Here is an 18,825-nt window from a genome sequence, read left to right as displayed (position 1 = left end):
CTGGGACTGTAAAAAACTGTATGGCTTTCTGAGGCACATTTTGAAAGCTAAAGATGAGTTACTGGCTTATGCTGGCATCTTTAGTTCTGCTTTAGCCATTCAATAAAAAATTTGGTTTTAGGCATGCATTAATATCCCAAAAATTGGGATATTTCATATTAACAGATTTATCCTAAGATCAGCTCCTGGCTATCTGTTACAGATAATTTGTTTTTTCCCCAACAGCAACGCAGACCTGCTTCTTTAGATACAAGATAACATACATAAATTATTTAGACTTAAGCTACAGGAGAGGATTGAAGCCAGAATACATTATAATTTTGCAAACTGGCAATGCCCTATGTGTGATTAGCAAAATGAAAGGACACACCTGCTGTGTTGGGTTTTGAGAAAATGAGGCCTTTGGGTTTCTTAATGAGTACATCTCTTTTGGATCAAGATTCCTCAAGCAAGCCTATAATAGCAAAATTGCAAATTTTGAAGTCATTCTCTTCTATTATCTAAAATTATCACCAAGCAAAATCATTCCATCTTTTAATTTTGTATATGATAATAAAATTAATTTCATGCAGAAATACTCTTGTGGTCATGCAGAAGCTTATCCAAAACTTTGGGATACCTGATCTGCTGAAATCAGTTGCAGAATTCCTTCTTATTACAGTGGGTCTCAAATCTCTACTGACTAATAAGTATCATTATGCTGCAAGGCAGCCAGATGTTTGACATCAGCCAAGACACTCCTGCTACTCAGTCAATGTCTTTGAAGCCAATTTTATGATAGATTTCTATCCAGAATAAGGATTGTTTTGGTCTTTATCTTTCAAGCTGCAGCTTTTGGAACTTGCATATTCCCAGTACCTCTTGCAAGGGATGTGGAGAACAGACACTTGGCTTCTGCATCAATCATGCAACTGTTACAGCCTCCCTTTTAGGTCAGCTTGTTTGGGTATGTTTAGTACAGTAAAGACATCCAAGAAGAAGGTTCCCCTTTCAAGTTGTACTGATGCAGATGGCAGGTTCCAGCTCTATTTTTAATTATTTTTTTTTTTCTTTAAGAGCTAAAATATGCATGAAATGGTCAATGCGCAGGGAGTAAAGTTTGACAGCTTCATGATTCCAGCACCACAGGGAAGATTTCTGGGATGAGGAACAGGCTATTCTCCCTACCAATATAAATTCCATAATATAAGGGCTGAAATATGTTCTATGTTAATTTTAAAAAAAGATATCATGTGTCCTGGAAGGTCTTTCTTGAGAGTGTCCTAGAATAGTATGGAATGAGCCTCTACTTATACCCCTGCCTTGTTCAGAAAGGGCATAGTGACAAGGATTTGGAACGGGGAAATGCACTGTACCAAATCCAATTCTGCAGTTTCAGCAGTAACTGGGGACAGCGTCCCATGTTCTCATTTGTTTAATACAGTAGAAGCCTGGAACTGTCTTTAAGCATGCTGATATCTTGAAGTTGTCTAAACTGCCATGAAGATTTCTTACTCCTTTTCTCTAACTCAGCTTTAATATGAGCTGCTAAATGTAAACCACATTAATGCTGCAGGCAAACAAGTTTGGATAATTTTTTTCTTGATAAAGGGAGATTGGAGTAGGCAAAAAAAGGCCCATTTTGTGTGTTTAACTGTATTTATCACATATCTATTTCTCTACCTGCAGGGTCTTAAGGGTTATCTGGGACTGCAAGGGCCACGGGGTGAGCAGGTAAGTGGTGAAAGCACAATACACCATACTCTACAAACAAACGATTGAGGATAGAAGAATGCATAATCCAATATGTGTTCAATATAAGCAATCAGTGTAGATTAGTGACTGCTTAAGGAAATACTTGATCATTCTTGACCAAGAATTCAGATTATTAGGGATCAGTGTGGTAAAAAATGGTCTAAATGAAAACAAAAGACCAGCTTGTTTTTCTTCAACTACCACACTGGCTTGGCAGAGGTTGGTGTAAAATTCTTGTTAAGGGCACAGTTTGGATTTTCTCAAAACCTCTAATGCATTTAATGATTTAATGCATTTTAAATCTCCTAGCATGTAGAAAATGAAATTATTATTTAGTTGCTTTTTCTCACTTCCATGTCAGTTCAAGGAGCAATCTGAATGTAAATTTCAAAGACATCCAATTGCTGATGCGTCTTGTTAGCATTTAACGAGGTTCCTCATGGCGGAGTAGGTGGAAGCATGAGTCTCCTTTTGGATGACACTGAAAGGGAAACAGTGATGATAACAGATGATAGACACCCGAAGGGAGATGAAAACTCATGAACGTTATCCTTGACTTTAGTGAGTTTTATACCCAAATCTTAGCTGAATGAGTGGTGATTTTCATTATAGGCCCACAGGCATTTTTCTGTGATGACTATAATTTAGCAGTGAGATAAAGAGATAGCCAGTGGAAAAAAAAAATCATTCTTAACATCAAGAGAAGAGTGCCTCAATCTTTGAAGAAGTTGCAGGTGAAAAGTAATCAATTAGTTACCATGGAGGGGAAAAATTGAAAAGTAGTTCTGCTCATTATTCATGCAATCAAGCATATAAGTTCCTTCAAAGGCAATTCATGTTCAAGAATGTGAAAACTGGTGATGTGCAACTGTTTGATATCTCAGTGTTCTCATACTGCTGCTGTAAATATTTTCCTTCGTTATTATCACTCAGAAAATAATCTGATGTAACTTTTAAGAGAGCACTTTGGATGAAAGAGAGTTATTTTGCACATAGTTCTTACTGCTGGTATTTTTAGACCTGGCTGGTGAAGGTGATGAGTTAGACCAGTTACTTGTCATCTGTAGCATCTAATTGTGTCTGTAGTTTTTAGAAGCTTGTACAGCAAGGACAGATATTCCTCTGAATTTGTGAATTGTGGAACCTCTTGAACAGCTGGTAACAAAGGGAAAGTTTTAAAAGATAAGTTGTAAAAGCAATGATTCTGCTGCTTTTTTAGTTTTTTCATATACGCATATTTTGAGGTACAGCTGAGCCAAAATAGGAGACCATGGATCCTGCTTCCATGGTAGAACATCTGTCAGAAGATGAATCACTACCAGTTGAAAGCAGGTGACAGAATCATCTCAGTGGCAGCTCATTTAAACAAAAAATACTGCAACCCCTTTTTGCATCTGCACTTCTGAGTTCTGCTTCCTAAGACTGCTGTTTCACCATAAATCAGCTGTGAACAGCTCAGAGAGGAAATCGTGATCCATTGCTATGGTAACACTGACATAATGACAGTGGGTGGAAGGGTCAGGCTGGGAGAGTGTCCAATTTATGGACTTGGCTTGTTTAAAATAAAATTAACTGAACAGAGGTAGGTGGAGCTTCCTCTGTCTTGGTGATGGGGCCATGGCATTTGGCACCATTTCAGAAAAGTACATTTTTCTGAAAATAAACAGTCAGATGTGCAGATGTTAAGTAATAAAACAACAATAAAAATGACTCTTGGATTTGATTAGGAGGAAGAAGATGGAGAAAAGTTCTATACATTCGTGACTAATCCAGTGGTATATTGACCTGATTTTGGAAGACACAAAGCAATTTGGCTTTGTAAGGACACAAGGATTCTTCTTTAATGAAACATTTAACACATTTGTTCAAATACAGCTAAGACCAGTGCAGTTACTTCATTATAAGGATCTGTCTCCTATAGGCCTCCTCAATTAATTTTTATAAATAGCATCTATGTTTTTATTATGGAAATACAGGGTGCACTGTTGTATTTCACAAAATCTTAGACTGCTCTGCTTGTAATGCTTTTTAAAGGATATGTTACTAAAATTCGTGGAGTTACATATATATGATGAGTAAATTTTAGGGTGTTGCTGTGTAGCTTGCTTAAACAATTTTTCCATGAGCTTTAGCTGTGTCATATGACTAGGTGTTAAAAGAGAAATGATGAAATAAATAAACTCCAAAACATGATATTAAATCTGTTTGCTGTTTCTTTCCTTTTTTTTTCCTCTTTTTCCCACCTCTTTTTCCACTTAGGGAATTCCAGGAATGGCTGGCAATATTGGAGCAGTTGGTTACCCTGGCAGGCAGGTGCAGTAACTATACTAATGTCTTTGCAGTTTTGGGGGTTTACTTGTTTGTTCTTTTCAAAAGTACCATATCTAACTCTCTTGGAACTACTAATAGTATTAATGTATTTGTTTACATCCTATCATTTATGCTTGAAAGAAACCTCTTTCACAGGTGGTGCCCTTTAGTAACGTTGAGTCTTGTGGCTTTTAAACTTTGATGGGTTAGATGCAGTAATGCTGTACCTTTCTGGAATACATAAATGACATCACCAAAATACTGAATGTCTAAACACTTTACACTCCTTCATAAACCTCTTGTGGTTCTATGTGTTTTATCTTCTTCGTATTTCAAGTCCAGAAGCAATAGGAAACTGCCTATTGTAGTATAGTTCCTCCTGATTTTCACCGATGTATTTACTTCACTGCTGAAACTATTTCTTCGGCCCTTTAGGGAAATAGAACATTAAAAGATTCCCCACCCCACCCCCACCCCCATTCAGATATTTGAGAAGGAGAACCAATGAAGCCAGAAAGCAACCTTCTATAAACACAAGCACTTATATAAATGTTGATTTTATTTTTTTTAAATTTACATATAAGTTAATAGAGATACCTCAGTCCAATAAAACAAATAAGACATAAGTAGAAATATTCATTATTTTCCCCATATGAAGGTATATGAGCCAAATTCAACAATTGGCTTTGTGATTTTGTGTCTGCTTAAAGGGTGAATTTGACCAATACTTCAGCATGTTATTGGATTAGGCTTGTAATGGCTATATATTTTAAAATTCCATTACAATATTTTATATAGTAGTGGATGATAATATGTTTGTGTTGAATCACATAAAATGTTTAGCGCATTTGGACTACATGTGCTATTCTGACATTAGCTTGAAAATAATTGGAAATGTGTCCAAATATACAAGCTTATGAAAAATCCTGTGAAATGATGTCACTGTAATGCCAGTTCACTGGGTCTGGAAAAAAATTTCCTCCCAGAAGAAATAATTTTAATGTAAAGGAAGTTTCAGTCATTGTTTAAGTTTCAGACATGAATTAATGGGAGACCTTTCTGAACATGGTTCCAGAGGACTGCTTGGTGACACCCTTCTTCAATCCTAATAATTTTAAGAATGTATTGCCAGTTTGCAGTTAACAAATACTGTTGCCTTTTTTTTTAAATAGAGCATATTTGGTTGTTTAAAATGAAGCACAACTCATGTCTTTTTTTGTAATAGGGCTTAGCTGGACCAGAAGGTAACCCAGGTCCTAAAGGTGTAAGAGTAAGTAAGCATTTTAAGCATTTTGGCATGCATGTCTATTTTTACCTGTACATAAGAAAGGGGATGAGGCATTTCATTCAGCTCTGCCAGTTGTATGGCCGCTGAACCACTCTGTCTTTACAGGACCTGCAAAAGAGAAAATATAGTGTTTCTTTCAAAATACATGTAAGGATTTAATTTTTTTTCCCGTGGTGAGCAGCACAGAAAGTCTTATGTTGTTGCCCTTCCTCTCACTTGGAATGCATGCAGGCAAGAGAAAGAAAGCAATAGTGAATGTGGGTGTCTGAGAGCTGGGAGTGGAGTGGACGTTTCCTGCCTGAAGCATTATTTCCATAATGGAAGCTGTCAAGAACGGAGACATATCTAGCATTTGCAATCTGTAACAGCTACAGAAGTTGATAAAGGGAAACTATCTTGTCACATAAAACCATAAAAGTGATCCTGAGATTTTAGAATGGTTCAGTTGTAGTCATGTATATCTGAAGGCTCTTAATGCTCTGCTGATTCAAGGTTTGCTTTTGGTTATTCTTGGAGGTAAACTAGGTTGTCTTTTTTCTGTTTTTTGTTTTTGTTTTGTATCTTGTTTTTTTTAACAGGCACATGTGCATGCCTACACATGCTCGTATAAGTGTTTTTTCAGACTGACTCGCTGTTAGGCAGTAGACACGGGTTTCCAGAAACTTGCATGTTGCTGGTTGCACCTAGGATTTGAAGGAGCCTTTTGCTAGGTGTTTTCAGGCCCTCGGCTCATGCTGTATGGGTTGCTGAGCAGTGTGCTATGTTCTCAAGTATCTGTTAAAATAATCTTATTGTAGTGCTAGGTTTGCTTTTGTCCTGTTTTTTTAATGTAGTCACTAAAAGCCTTCACCTGCACCAGCTTCTTAAACATATGTCTGTTTTTTTGGGGTGGGTTTTTTTGATGTTAGTTTTCATTACAGTGATGGAAGAGATTAGTTTGTCAGGATCAAGTGCCAACAGATATTGCACCCTCAGGGATTGTATCTTTTACATTTCTTCAGTTTATTTTTGCTCAGATTCTCAATGCATTTTGTCTCATTCTCCTCTCAACCGACAAGACATTAAGTGATCCCAGTCATTTCCTGAAAAGTTACTACTTCTCTGCTTACACAAAGCTAAAAATGGCCAATGTATGAGTAATTTTAGGGAAAAACACCTGTCAGGTCTTAAGGCTAAGTCCTGTAGATAAATTCTACAAGCAACTTCCAATAAAAATGATGATGCAGCCCTATTGAGACATACTGCTGTGCCATGGAGGTGTATTGCAACATGATATGAAGTATCTTTAGAGCTTTAAGTTTAGAACATTGCTGCAATCAAACTATATTCTGCTTCTCAGCTGTTTTAAGAAACTGTAGAAGAAAGAAGTGTCTTTGTTTTCCTTACTCATTAGGGCTGGATGACAAGATAGGCACTATCTTTCATAATTCAAAAAAAAAAAAAAGGCAACCCAAAAAACCCAAATCATTACAATCAGAGGACTGAGGAGAGAAAGAGATGAAAGCAAGGGATTCTTTTTTAGTCACTAATAATATTTTTGTTCCAATCTCAGTTTGAATCTGGTAGTCAGAATCCATCTATACCACTATTTTTGTAAATTGTGGAATCATTTCTGCTGAGTCAACAGCATGTCTCTGTGGCCATACAACTGATCATATGAGAGGATCTATTTCTGACTTTCTGAGGGGAAGGTGGGAAAGAAATGCATTGTGACTGAACTTTAAGAAGAACGTTCTTATGATAAGGTAAACTTTCTAGGACTCTTGCATATAGCAGTGATCACACAGTGTTATTAAAGATGAGAACATCTTTTCTGATGTATTTCATGAATAAGATTAACTTCAGCAGCTTTTTCATATTTGATTTATTCTAATAAATAAGGTCTCTGATGCAACTTTTGTCTTATTGGAACGCTTTCTTAGTACTTCTTTATTAATTGATTCTGTACCCTTATAATAGGAAATTGTTTTCGCTGTTGGTTGGAGAGTAAATCCTACTCACATTTAAGTTGGTTGAGCTTCACTCATAATTTCAGATGAGCCTGAATTTAATCCCTGGATCTTGAACCCAATACTGAAGGACAAGCAGTGTTGGTGGAAGCAGCCTTGTAATCAAGAGTTGTTCTTATGTTTTTAGGGTTTCATTGGACCTCCAGGTGTGGCAGGGCAACCAGGACCTGAAGGAGAAAGGGTAGGTTTAATGGAACATTAATGAAATATTGATGTTTGGGTGGTAATGCAATATATGTTAGAACGGGGAAAAAATGTACAAGGTATAACCATTCATTTAAGTCTTTGTCTAAAAGCAAAACTGATGTGGAGGAAATTAAATAAATAGGTCATATCTAATTAGTCTAATCAATGAAATGCACTGGTGCTAAAGTTAAATGGGGAGCAGCTGCAAATTATTACTTGAATTTAATCTAGAGCTGCAAGGATTAGGGGTATTTTATCTTGCCACCAAGGTCCATAATGAGTATTTTTCATTGAAGTAATTTCGTTCAGTCAATCATGAATATTTTTCAGTTGTCAGATGATGTTTGCAATAAAACCAGTCATGGAAATCTTCATCTCTGTCATCTCTGTGCTTGAGCTTTTTCTTGCTTCTCTTGAGCACAGAGGATGTCTGGCCATGTAGTTTGATGGAAGCAGGATATGGCCCTTCTTCATAGTTGTTCTGATGTGGCCACAGTAAAGACAAGCAAAGTTTCTGTTTCTGCCCCCCTGTTACAGGATATTGTCTCTATGATTGTTTGCTCAAATCTTTTTTTTTTTATGGTGCTTCTTCTCATACTGTCTTTTCCAATCAAATGCAGGTTTAATTACTTGAATTTAAGCTCTTGAAGAATAGAAAACCTACTTACGATGGGTTATTTTTTCTCAGGGCATCCCAGGCTTCCGTGGAAAAAAAGGCCCTAAAGGGAGACAGGTAAAGCTTTTAACACTTGTTACAATTTCTGCTGCCAATGTAAATGCACCTGTAATTCATTCTGTAACTTCAATCAGCTGAAAACTATTAGGTTTATATTTTCCATAGATGACTTTCTATTGTTTCCAGTTAGTACTTTGCAGTACTGCAAATTCTGTACAGATTATAACTACTAGACGTTTTGAAGTAAGGAAGACTTAACATGATGAGCCTTGTGGCTGGTTACTGATAGCAACTATCTGAGGGTTAAAAGATGACAGAAGCACATGAATATATTCTGTAAAATTAGTGTTAGCACAAGGCACAGATATGATGCAAGTTTCATAAGTCTGATTTTGATGTTGCTTTGAATGTAGATCATCTGCTTCTAATGTCTGATATTTCTGGAGTATGGTAAATTAAAGCTGTCTTCTCCTTAACATATATTTCTACAGCTGAGAATAAACACAAATCTGCCAAGTATACATTACCAAGGTTTACATATTTCCTGTGGTATATCTTCAATGCCAAATGTTTTGTTTCCTGCTGCAACCCTATTATTTTAAGTCTTTGAAGCTATCCAGGAGTTTCCAATTTTAACTTCCTTGTGGTTTGAGATTGAAAACTGCGATAGCATTCTCCAGTTGTGCACTCAGTTGTGCTCGGCAGTTCAGATGACTTTAATCTAGCATGTTGAACAAGCTTGTTCAGTAGTAGTAGTGTGTTTACCATTGTTTGGCCCTTGATGCATGCTATGAAAGTTGTAGAGGATTCTGCTTAATTATGTTTTGTTTTCTGTGTGATCCAACACCAGCCAAAAAAGGCACTAGCCTTCAATAGAGTTCCTTTTGATGTAAAGAAAGGCAAGCAGAGAAAAGTGTCATTAAGTTGATAGACTGCTCTTTCTGAAGCTGCTATCAACTTGTTAAGGTATAAAATCAAAGTAAGAATCTGGTTTTTAATCATTCAGATAGCAGGACAGGGTGCTTCTGTGCTTGTTGACCATATTGTAGTTTGCTTATACTTTGAATCAAATGCTACTTTGTGCATCTCAGTGTTGGACAAGAAGGGGTCTGTGCCATCAGTACCTTGCAGTAGTTGGCAGTGTGTTGTGCTGGTGAGTCATGTGCAGCATTTAAGGAGAATGTCGACAGAAAGCAAAGGCTTGTGCTCAGTGTGGAAAAGGAGGAGGAGGTGACAGCAGGTTACTCTGAAAACATGTTTTGCATTATAATCTCATTCTCAGTGGCAGATTTCACTGAGGCTTCTGATTGCCAGTGTAGTAGTTTGCTTCAATCCGTAACAGTTGGTGCTGTGCGTGCTGTGGTAAGCAGTTATTTTTCATTTACAATAAGAGCACAGCTTCTATCAGAGCCAGGGTATGCTCTGATAAGGACTTTTCTTTATATAAATCAATTCAGTGAGATTTCACATAGGTGACAGAGCACCAAAAGCACCTCTGCACAATGTCTGTGATTACCTTCATGCAGTACTGATTCCTCTGTAATGTTGTCATTTCCTCAATCCCAAGGTTCATTCCAAATCTTTTCTATGATCTATAAAGTACTTGTTTGACTAAAGGCTACTAATATAGGGACCAAACCAGGAGAGCAATCACATGGGAACCTGACTTGAAGCACTTTGCTGGATCACAAGCTTAGACAATGTGTGTTATTTTAACCCCAGACAATGATAGCTGTGATGATAACATCTTTTGGCACAGTGTCCCTGAGTTAACAATGCTGGTGCTTTGGGGCAGGGCACTGTCACTAAAGGAAATTTGGCATGGGAACTGCATAGTGCCTGAAGTCAGGCTCCTCACCTTGTGTTCTAGGATGCAACTTATTTCTTTGGACAAAACTTCTGTCAATAAAAATATTTTGGGAAAAACTTCTGACTGGCAGAGATTCTTCTGAAAGAAAACAGATCCCAAATATGATCTTTTTTGGAAAGTAATATTGAAGTATAAGAAAGGTGGATCATACAAGGGATTGTACACTTACAATTCAAAATGTTACTACTTAGCAGGTTTATTGAATAGTTATTCATATTTGTAACATCTCTGGCATATTTGAAATGGAACAAAATATTCAATTACCCAAATCTTTATTGTGAAGATTATAGAGTGAGAATTTGTTTGAATTTTAGATTAGTTTTGCGTACAATATGCTTTAAAGAAAATATTTCATAGTAAAAGCATATGTATTCAATTTCTTTCCATTGTATGCTTGTAATATGAAATTTAGCTAGTTCTGCAGTATTTTTAATGCATTATCTGTCCTGTTAGATGATGCATAGTGCTTTTACATACATAATTTGACCACATTTGGGGGAATGTTTTTATATAGTTTTCTTCTATATGGGATCAGTTACAACCAGCTATTGTAAATTATACTAAAACCTTGTAAATTATACTAAGAATTTATTAATCAAGTCCATTGTACCTGTAAAAACAGTCCAGGTTCTGTTTTATATTAAAATTATGAATAGTCGTCCTTTGTGTGCTTTATGGTAATGTAAATGATAATATTGATGTAATAAAACGCTTGTTGCACACTAGTATTATCATATTACTTCCAATTTTAGACTTTTCTGGCTGTTCTCCTATGTTGCATTTTCCTTTCATTTTTCGACTTACTAAGGTAGTTTTATCAGCATCAGTTAGAAGACACATGCTGTTGAGAATGGGATTATGATGCCTGTGGGTAATCTGTCCTAATCTGTCCCTTTTGTAACTCATGCTATGTTGGGTTCCTGCTGTATATAAACCATCATCTGTGACCTGCATCTATGATCTGGTGGCTGGTAAAACTGTCCCACTGCATCCTCCATTTCACTTTTGATGCCTCATTTGTGTGTTTTTAAAAAAAAATTGATACTCATGCGTGTTATGGCAATTCTGCCTCTTCCAACATCTACCAATGGTAGGCAGTACAACCAAAATATTATGCTATTAAGGAAAGGGTAGGAAATTAATCTTTGTCTACATCCTATCAGCTGTTAGCTTTTAACGACATAGGCACTGTCAAATACCCGTTTTGCATGTGTGAAATTTTACAGTACGTTTTCAGAGTTGTGCAAAAATTTGGCCAATGGTGTACAGATTGAGAATCAATGAAATCTGCTGTATTGACCATTCACCTATCAACCTCTACTGTTTAAATGATAAGACAGTAATGATATAAAGGCCTGTACTGTCAGATCTTATAATTATGGCTGTAGATTCTTATTTGTGAGTTCCATGATCAGATCCTGAATAAAAATGTCATTGTTGTGAGAGGCATTCCTATCTTTTTGCTTTCCTGAATTTGCAGGAGGATGCAGAAAAAACCTCCAACCAAAATCAACCCAAAAAATGTACAGGGAGTGTTAAACATTTCTCAGATTAATTCACAGTATCATGCATGATGATGGGAATTAAGAGCCTATTAAGTTGTTTCAACATACTGTTTTAGCAGTGTGTATGCATGTATATACACACATAAAAAGTTGCCTTAACTTTTATAGAATTTTGGTTTAAGTTATTACTAAAGCCAAATATGGCTTAAGCAGTGCTTAAACTGCTTTGGTTTATGATATGATTTTTCACCTCCTTGCCACAGTTTTATATTGTCTTCCTGACTCTGCTGTTTATATAATACTGTATGATGATGCATATCCCCCACTCCATTAAGGAAAGACACTGCTATACTAAGTCCTGAGCTGGACAGCTATGTGGATGTCCTCTAAACAAGGTAGATTAAAAAGGCCAAATTAATTTACCTTTGACCTGCAGCAGGTTTGAACACAGTCTTACAGAGGTGAAAGGTTAATGCCTCAAAGTACTGTTCCTGATACACAGGGAGGAGTAAAAAGACATTCGAACATTGAAAAGACGAAGAGTATTTCATGTAAAAAGTATTGTAAGGATGGAATTTGCTCCTCTTCCCCATGGAGATGGACTAGTAATGCTCTAGTGCTTTGTGGCTGATTTCTTGAGGTCAATGCATCTCTCAGTTATCTCAATACTCTAATACTGTGCGAGATTTTTCAGTTCCAGGAAAAGTCTCTTTCCTGTGAGCACCTTAGCTTGGATTTTTTTCCAGGCAGAATCCCTTTCCATCTTGGTATTTTGCAAATTTTGTGATAGGCTTTTCTATGGACCTTACAATGTAATTAAAAAGGATGTTGACTTCTCTCTAGATCTGGCTCCATCCTTTCTCCTAACTTTATACAGGGATAAGAATCATGAAAATATTACATGGTGCTGCTTCAAACTAATAGCATAAGTTTGCTATTGGCTTCATATGGCTCTTCCAGAGAAGTAGTGAGATCTGCCTGGCAATAGTACACTGATAAAAATTAATTTTAAAAAAACCCCAACAAAACAAAAACCAAATTACTTTTCCCCAGCAACTCATGTGCTTCTGCAGTGGGCAACATCAGAAAGAAGTAAAATAGTCTGCGAAACCCTGACAGGAAGCAGGAAAGGTTAAAGTCAGTGAAGTGGTGGATTTCCATTTCATTTTGCTTCTCAAGCAAGAAATGGAAATTCTGTTTCAAGCTTCGACGCTTGACTTGGCCAGTCAGATTTCTTCCCTGTCCTGATAATCTAGTCTCTGAAGTCAAAACTCTGATAAAATGAATGAGGCTTTTCTATGTCTTGAGTTATTGTTTCAGTCTCTAGATGCAGACCAAGGCAAGTGTTCACATTGATAAGGACAGTGTTGTGCCAGAAAGATGAAAAATTTGATTTCTAAAGAACATGTGTCACACTGCAACCATTAATATTTGGGGAAAAGTAAGGCGAGAACAAAAGACAGATGTTTTAGTGAATGGTAGGTAACAGGGAAAAAAAATTGAAGTAAAAATATTAAATAGGAAAAGAGACTCCAAGGAAACAATTCAAGTAATACTTGTTTAATATTGCTCTTAAAGCATTAAGTCATCTGATTTTGCCCTATGCTTACATTGTGTATAGTTATATCTTTTTTGGTTATGATTTTAGGAGACAAACAAATACCACTATTCTATTCTATTCATTTGAACTGTGCAGCTGAAACTTTCTGCTTCTCCCATTCCTCCATCTCTCTCCCTGAATCCATTTGCTGATGTCCTAATTTCTAATACCTATAGGAATTCAGTGTTCAGACCACCCTTCATGTCTTGGATAATAAAGAACAAGCATTCTCTCTTCTGCTTTAGGGTTTTTCAGGTGACTTTGGAAATAGAGGCCCCCCTGGTCCAGATGGGAATCCTGTAAGTATCAAATTGTGTGTTGATTAACATGGTAAAATTTGTAACACTCAATATTAACTCCCCTCCCAAATGGAAAGGAGACTTTTGCCTCAAAAGTAATGTCTTGAAGTCCACAGGAAAATTTTGGACTGTTACTTTTCCATGGAAATTGCTAGGATAGTACTGTAATAAGCAGTGGTATAAAAAAGAGAAAAGAACCAGAAAGCTCCTGAGAGAACACAGTTTCCACTGCTGCATGTGCTGACTACCTTGAGAATCAGATGTCTTGCTGTCCTCATTGCATTACTGGTGAATGTTTTGTCTTCAAAAATTCTTGCATTGGATATGACTTTGCGTTGTTTATTTAAACCATTATTCTAAGATCACCTTAACAAAATGGGATTCTGCATGCATGCCAAAACCCTAGCTTTCGTATGCTTATGCATTTGATAGTTGATTTCATCCTTTGAACTGTTACTGAATACAATTATGCTAGTATGTCTTTTAGTGCATTATCATCAGTATGATAACAGCTTTGTCCTTGGCAGCGTGTGCAGGCTGAAGTGCTCTCTTGGTATGGTATTCAAACTGTGGCACAGTCACGTCACTTCACTGGCTGTCCTCAAAGGAGCTTTCCTGCCTTGCTGTATTTGTAGGAAAACTCTGGCTGCAGACTCCAAACTCAGGTTTCCTTTGATATGAGAAACCAGTGAAAGGGCTTTGGGCCAGACAAGGGAACAGCAATAAGTGCTGGGCAAAAGAGCAGCTGATTTGAATCTGCTTTTATTGTTGGATTCTCCTTTGGAAACTGCTATCAGTTTGTGTCTAAATGTTGTTCTGATATGGACCAGAGTCAGGAACTGGGTAGAGATGGTCTGCTTTTTGAAGGCCTGCCCTTTCCTGACACACATCTTTGAAACTTATTTTAGAAAAGCTTTCGTGAATTTTGCTGGCGGGTTATCGACGTTTGGTGTCAGCATTTTGGAACATAGGAGAAAAATTATTTTGCATTTCTGGTCCCTGAGGCAAAGTTGCCCTTGTGGGAATGTCAGCTGATGTCAGTATGGTGCTTTTCATCTTGAAAGCCCTCTGAGGTGTTGTGAGTGTCACCAGCTGCTTTGCAAGTGATATAGAAAGGTTACTTCTTCCTTCCCCTCCTGGTACTCCCAAGTCTCCCTCCATTCCTGATAAAGCAGATACTGTCTTTCCACAAGATCTGCAGAATAACAGTACTTTAATAGAAACAAGCTCAGAAAGCTTGGATCTGAAACTACAGACTTGCACTTTACAAAGAAGCCTGTTTTAACGCAAGCATTTGCAAACAAGTTCCTTCTAATCTGCCAAGACAGCTGCTGATCTTACTGCCTTCTCAGATAGGCAGCAGCCCCTCTCCCCTCCTCCCCCAAAACTCACCCTGCAGGGCTTGTTCAGGCAAGGGGCCAGAGCTGCAGCTGCAGGGGGCCGCAATGCTAATGGGATATTTACAGAGCCTGTTCATGAGCTGGCAGCAGAGAGCAGGGGCTGCCTGGGAGGCCTGTGGTGGCAGGAACTTGAAGGGAAGACATTTCTTCCCATGTGCTGACTTGACACTAATGATATTTATCTCCATGCCTAATTTCTTCTGCTTAACAGAGGAATGCCATCTTTCATTTCCACCCTCTCAATTCTCTGAGGATGTCAGTCTGCCTTGGAGGATGTTGCTAGAGCATTCAGCTTCCCCTGTGGTTAGTTTGGAGCAGGTTGGAGAAGGTGCGTAGGTGCCAGAGGAGGGAGGAGAGCAAGAAGGTGTCCTCTGTCCCATGCCCAGCAGCCATGCCCTGTTGGACAGTTTCAGAATGGGCTCAGATTTGCTTGCATAAAAATTCATAAAATCATAGAATAGTTGGGTTGGAAGGGACCTTTAAAGGTCATCTAGTCCAAACCCTCTGCTGTGGGCAGGGACATCTTCAACTAGATCAGGTTGCTCAGAGCGCTGTCCAACCTGACCTTGAATGTTTCCAGGGATGAGACATCTACCACCTCTCTGGGCAACCTGTTCCAGCGTTTCACCACCCTCATCATAAAAAATGTCTTCCTTATATCTAGTCTAAATCTACCCTCTTTTAGTTTAAAACCATTACCCCTTGTCCTGTCGCTACAGGCCCTGCTAAAAAGTTTGTCCCCATCTTTCTCATAAGCCCCCTTTAAGTACTGAAAGGCTGCAATAAGGTCTCCCTGAAACCTTCTATTCTCCAGGCTGAATAACCCCAACTCTCTCAGCCTTTCTTCATAGGAGAGGCATTCCATTCCCCTGATCATTTTCGTGGCCCTCCTCTGGACCCGCTCCAACAGGTCCATGCCTTTCTTGTGCTGAGGGCTCCAGAGCTGGACGCAGGACTCTAGGTGGGGTCTCACCAGAGTAGAGGGGCAGCATCACCTCCTTCGACCTGCTGGCCACGCTTCTTTTGATGCAGCCCAGGATACGGTTGGCCTTCTGGGCTGCGAGCGCACATTGCTGGCTCACGTCCAGCTTTTCATCCACCAGGACCCCCAAGTCCTTCTCGGCAGGGCTGCTCTCAATCCCTTCATCCCCCAGCCTGTATCAATACTGGGGGTTGCCCCGACCCAGGTGCAGGACCTTGCACTTGGCCTTGTTGAACCTCAGGAGGTTCACATGGGCCCACTTCTTGAGCTTGTCCAGGTCCCTCTGGATGGCATCGTGTCCCTCAGGCATGTCGACCGCACCACTCAGCTTGGTGTTGTCTGCAAACTTGCTGAGGGTGCACTCGATTCCCCTACACTGTAGATGCCGATGGGCTGCAGTGAACCCTATCTATGATATCCATTGAGTAGCAGGTCCCAGGAGCTGCCTGCACGAAGCATGCTGACCTGCAGTGCTACAATATCCCTTTCACGCAGGGCAAAGAGACTTGGCAAGCTGTTTCCCGTGGCGTTTGGAATTTTAGCCTCTGCTGAGTTAAACTTGAGTGTAACAGAGGCAGTAGTAGAGTACCACTGAATTTACTTCTACATCAAGTACAAATACTGTAGTGTTTGTATCAAGAAACAATTTTTCATAAAGAGAGTTTAGCCTCTAATTTGCAAAGGTCGTTCTATGAACTGAGCCGGTGTTCTATTTATCTTTCAAAGGAATCGTAATAAATTCTCCTGGTGGTTTTTTTCCACCCAAAAAAAAAAATTTTTTTCTTCTTCCCACTTTAAATATCATGGTAACAAATCTCATATTCCTTGGTAATGCAGGAATGATTTCATGATTCAAATATCTTGAGATCTAATTCCACAATCAGGGATTTTAATAAGCATGTTCCCCTATACAGTGATAAGCTGTCATTCTTCACAAATTCTCTATAAAAATCCCATCTTGCTTTGCAGATGACTTTTGTTTATCTTATCACTGGGAATTTTTTAAAATGGTAAAATTCAGATAATCTAAAATTTATTTTCTTTGAAGGGAATTGTTGGTGGTGTTGGTCCTCCTGGATTTCCAGGACTAAGAGTGAGTACATTTTTATTACTTGCTTTGATATGGCTTCATTAGAAGAGTTCTCTTGTATGTTTGTGAAATAATAAAAACAAATATAAGAATCCAGGGATTTAAACAGATTTTGTTTTAGTTAGACATGATTTTAATTAAAATCACTCTACAGAACTGCTGTCATATTGCTGGTATGGAGTACTTCTATACTTAGTTTGGATTTGTATGCTTATTTCTGATCTGATGTGTCTGGGTTTTTTATTTGAAATAACCAAGTTTGCTAGTTTATACCCCTAAAGACAGCGTTACTTTTTGAAAAAGTGCAATACTTTCAAATGTTTTAACATCCACAGTCCTCATTCATTCCTGTATACGGCTACCAAATTCTAAGCAGAATTAATTCCTAAGCAAAATTACTTTATCTTGTATACAGTATCATATTCAATATTTTTTTAATATTTCTAGAATAAGGTTGTGATGCTCATTATGGAGTCGCAAGCTGTAGTTATATAAATACAGTTGCGCCAGAGAAGCTCTGTGACATGAATGAGTCCTACAGGAGGTGGGAAAGACTGATACTTTCATACTGTGTAGTCTTACTCCCTTACTTTAAGTAATTCATGTGTTTATTGATAGAGGACCTGGATTTGATTCTTGATGTTGGCTCAATCAAGGCTGTCTACCCAGCCATGTTAATAGTTCATAACATGTGGGAGAAAATAGCATGTTTACACTTTAATTAAAGAAAGCCATGATTTGTCTCCAGTGGTTGGTGGTTGTTTTTTTTTTTTGATGTCTGGAGATCTGAAGCATTCTTGATAAGTTTGTTAGTTTACACTGATGGTCATCTAACTTTTCCTTTGAAGTATGGCAGTTGAGTTCCATTATTATTATCTTTTTAATGATATGTTCATAACAAAAAATATTCCTATAAGTCGTCCCTTGCTGCCTGATTGGGATTGTTACAGCATTGCTACAGTGAAGACACACAAGCTTGATCAAGGAACTTCTGTGGCTTCCAGCCTTCATCATGCAAACATGACTCACTGTGTTCTTGTCAGTTAACATATTTGAGCCAATAGAACCACTCATGATACTAGAGGTTGCACTCTTGAGAATTTGCTTTGAATTATAGTTTGCTTTTTTTCATACATGACTGTCTTTGTAATTTTATCTCAAGGACTTTGATAATTGTACAAATGTATCTGAGGTCTTTAAAAAAGCCTACTATATATCACTTCTAAAAAGATACTGTTACTGATTATTTTGACTAAAACTTAGTCAGCAGTTTAGCCCTTCCTAGAATTCATGAGCATAAATGTTTGCATGGTCAAAGCTCCAATTGCTGTGTTGCTGAGTTGCAGTCACTTACACAGAGAGATTGAGTGTCAATAATTTTTAGTGAAATATAGAAATTATTTTCAATCACTACTTGTATATAGCCGAAATATAACCATAATGAGAGCTATTTCTTGAAAAAAAAAATTGATGGCATATTTAGATTTTGACCAGCATGAAATTAATAATTGTTTTGTCTGTGAACCCCATTTGAGTGGCCTGCCATCTCTCGTTTATATGAGGGACTCCTTTGCACAGTTCCAGCTGTATAAAAGAACATTGATTATGCGCCCATGTGCTCTACATAGTTTGTATTCAAAACAAATCAAGAAAGTAAAGCATAGAAACTGACATTTCTTTCTTCATTATGTATAATTACTAAGCTAATTCTTCCTGTGTATAGTTTTTAGTTTCGCAGTGTGACAATTTGGAACAGGACTTTTACAGGGAGTGCGCTGATATTCACATCTTTTATTAGAGTTTGACCCCCAGAACTGTTGAAAACTTTGTCATCTGCTGCAGCTCCATTTGAGTGCAAGGAATTAAGGATCTTTTA

General features: G+C 37.9%; 1 protein-coding gene across 1 annotated transcript in view; it reads left to right on the top strand.

The window, feature by feature from the left end:
- Positions 1–18,825, top strand: part of COL24A1 (collagen type XXIV alpha 1 chain) — a 149,707-nt gene that overhangs the window by 36,205 nt on the left and 94,677 nt on the right. The window contains exons 8-14 of the mRNA XM_075156204.1: positions 1,669–1,713; positions 3,994–4,047; positions 5,270–5,314; positions 7,469–7,522; positions 8,216–8,260; positions 13,424–13,477; positions 16,908–16,952. Coding sequence (XP_075012305.1) covers positions 1,669–1,713; positions 3,994–4,047; positions 5,270–5,314; positions 7,469–7,522; positions 8,216–8,260; positions 13,424–13,477; positions 16,908–16,952 — 342 coding nt within the window. The remainder of the gene's footprint in view (positions 1–1,668; positions 1,714–3,993; positions 4,048–5,269; positions 5,315–7,468; positions 7,523–8,215; positions 8,261–13,423; positions 13,478–16,907; positions 16,953–18,825) is intronic.

Source organism: Calonectris borealis, chromosome 8 (genome assembly GCF_964195595.1).
Source record: "Calonectris borealis chromosome 8, bCalBor7.hap1.2, whole genome shotgun sequence".
NCBI classification, from domain to species: Eukaryota; Metazoa; Chordata; class Aves; order Procellariiformes; family Procellariidae; genus Calonectris; species Calonectris borealis.
This window is presented reverse-complemented; position numbering and strand designations above follow the sequence as displayed.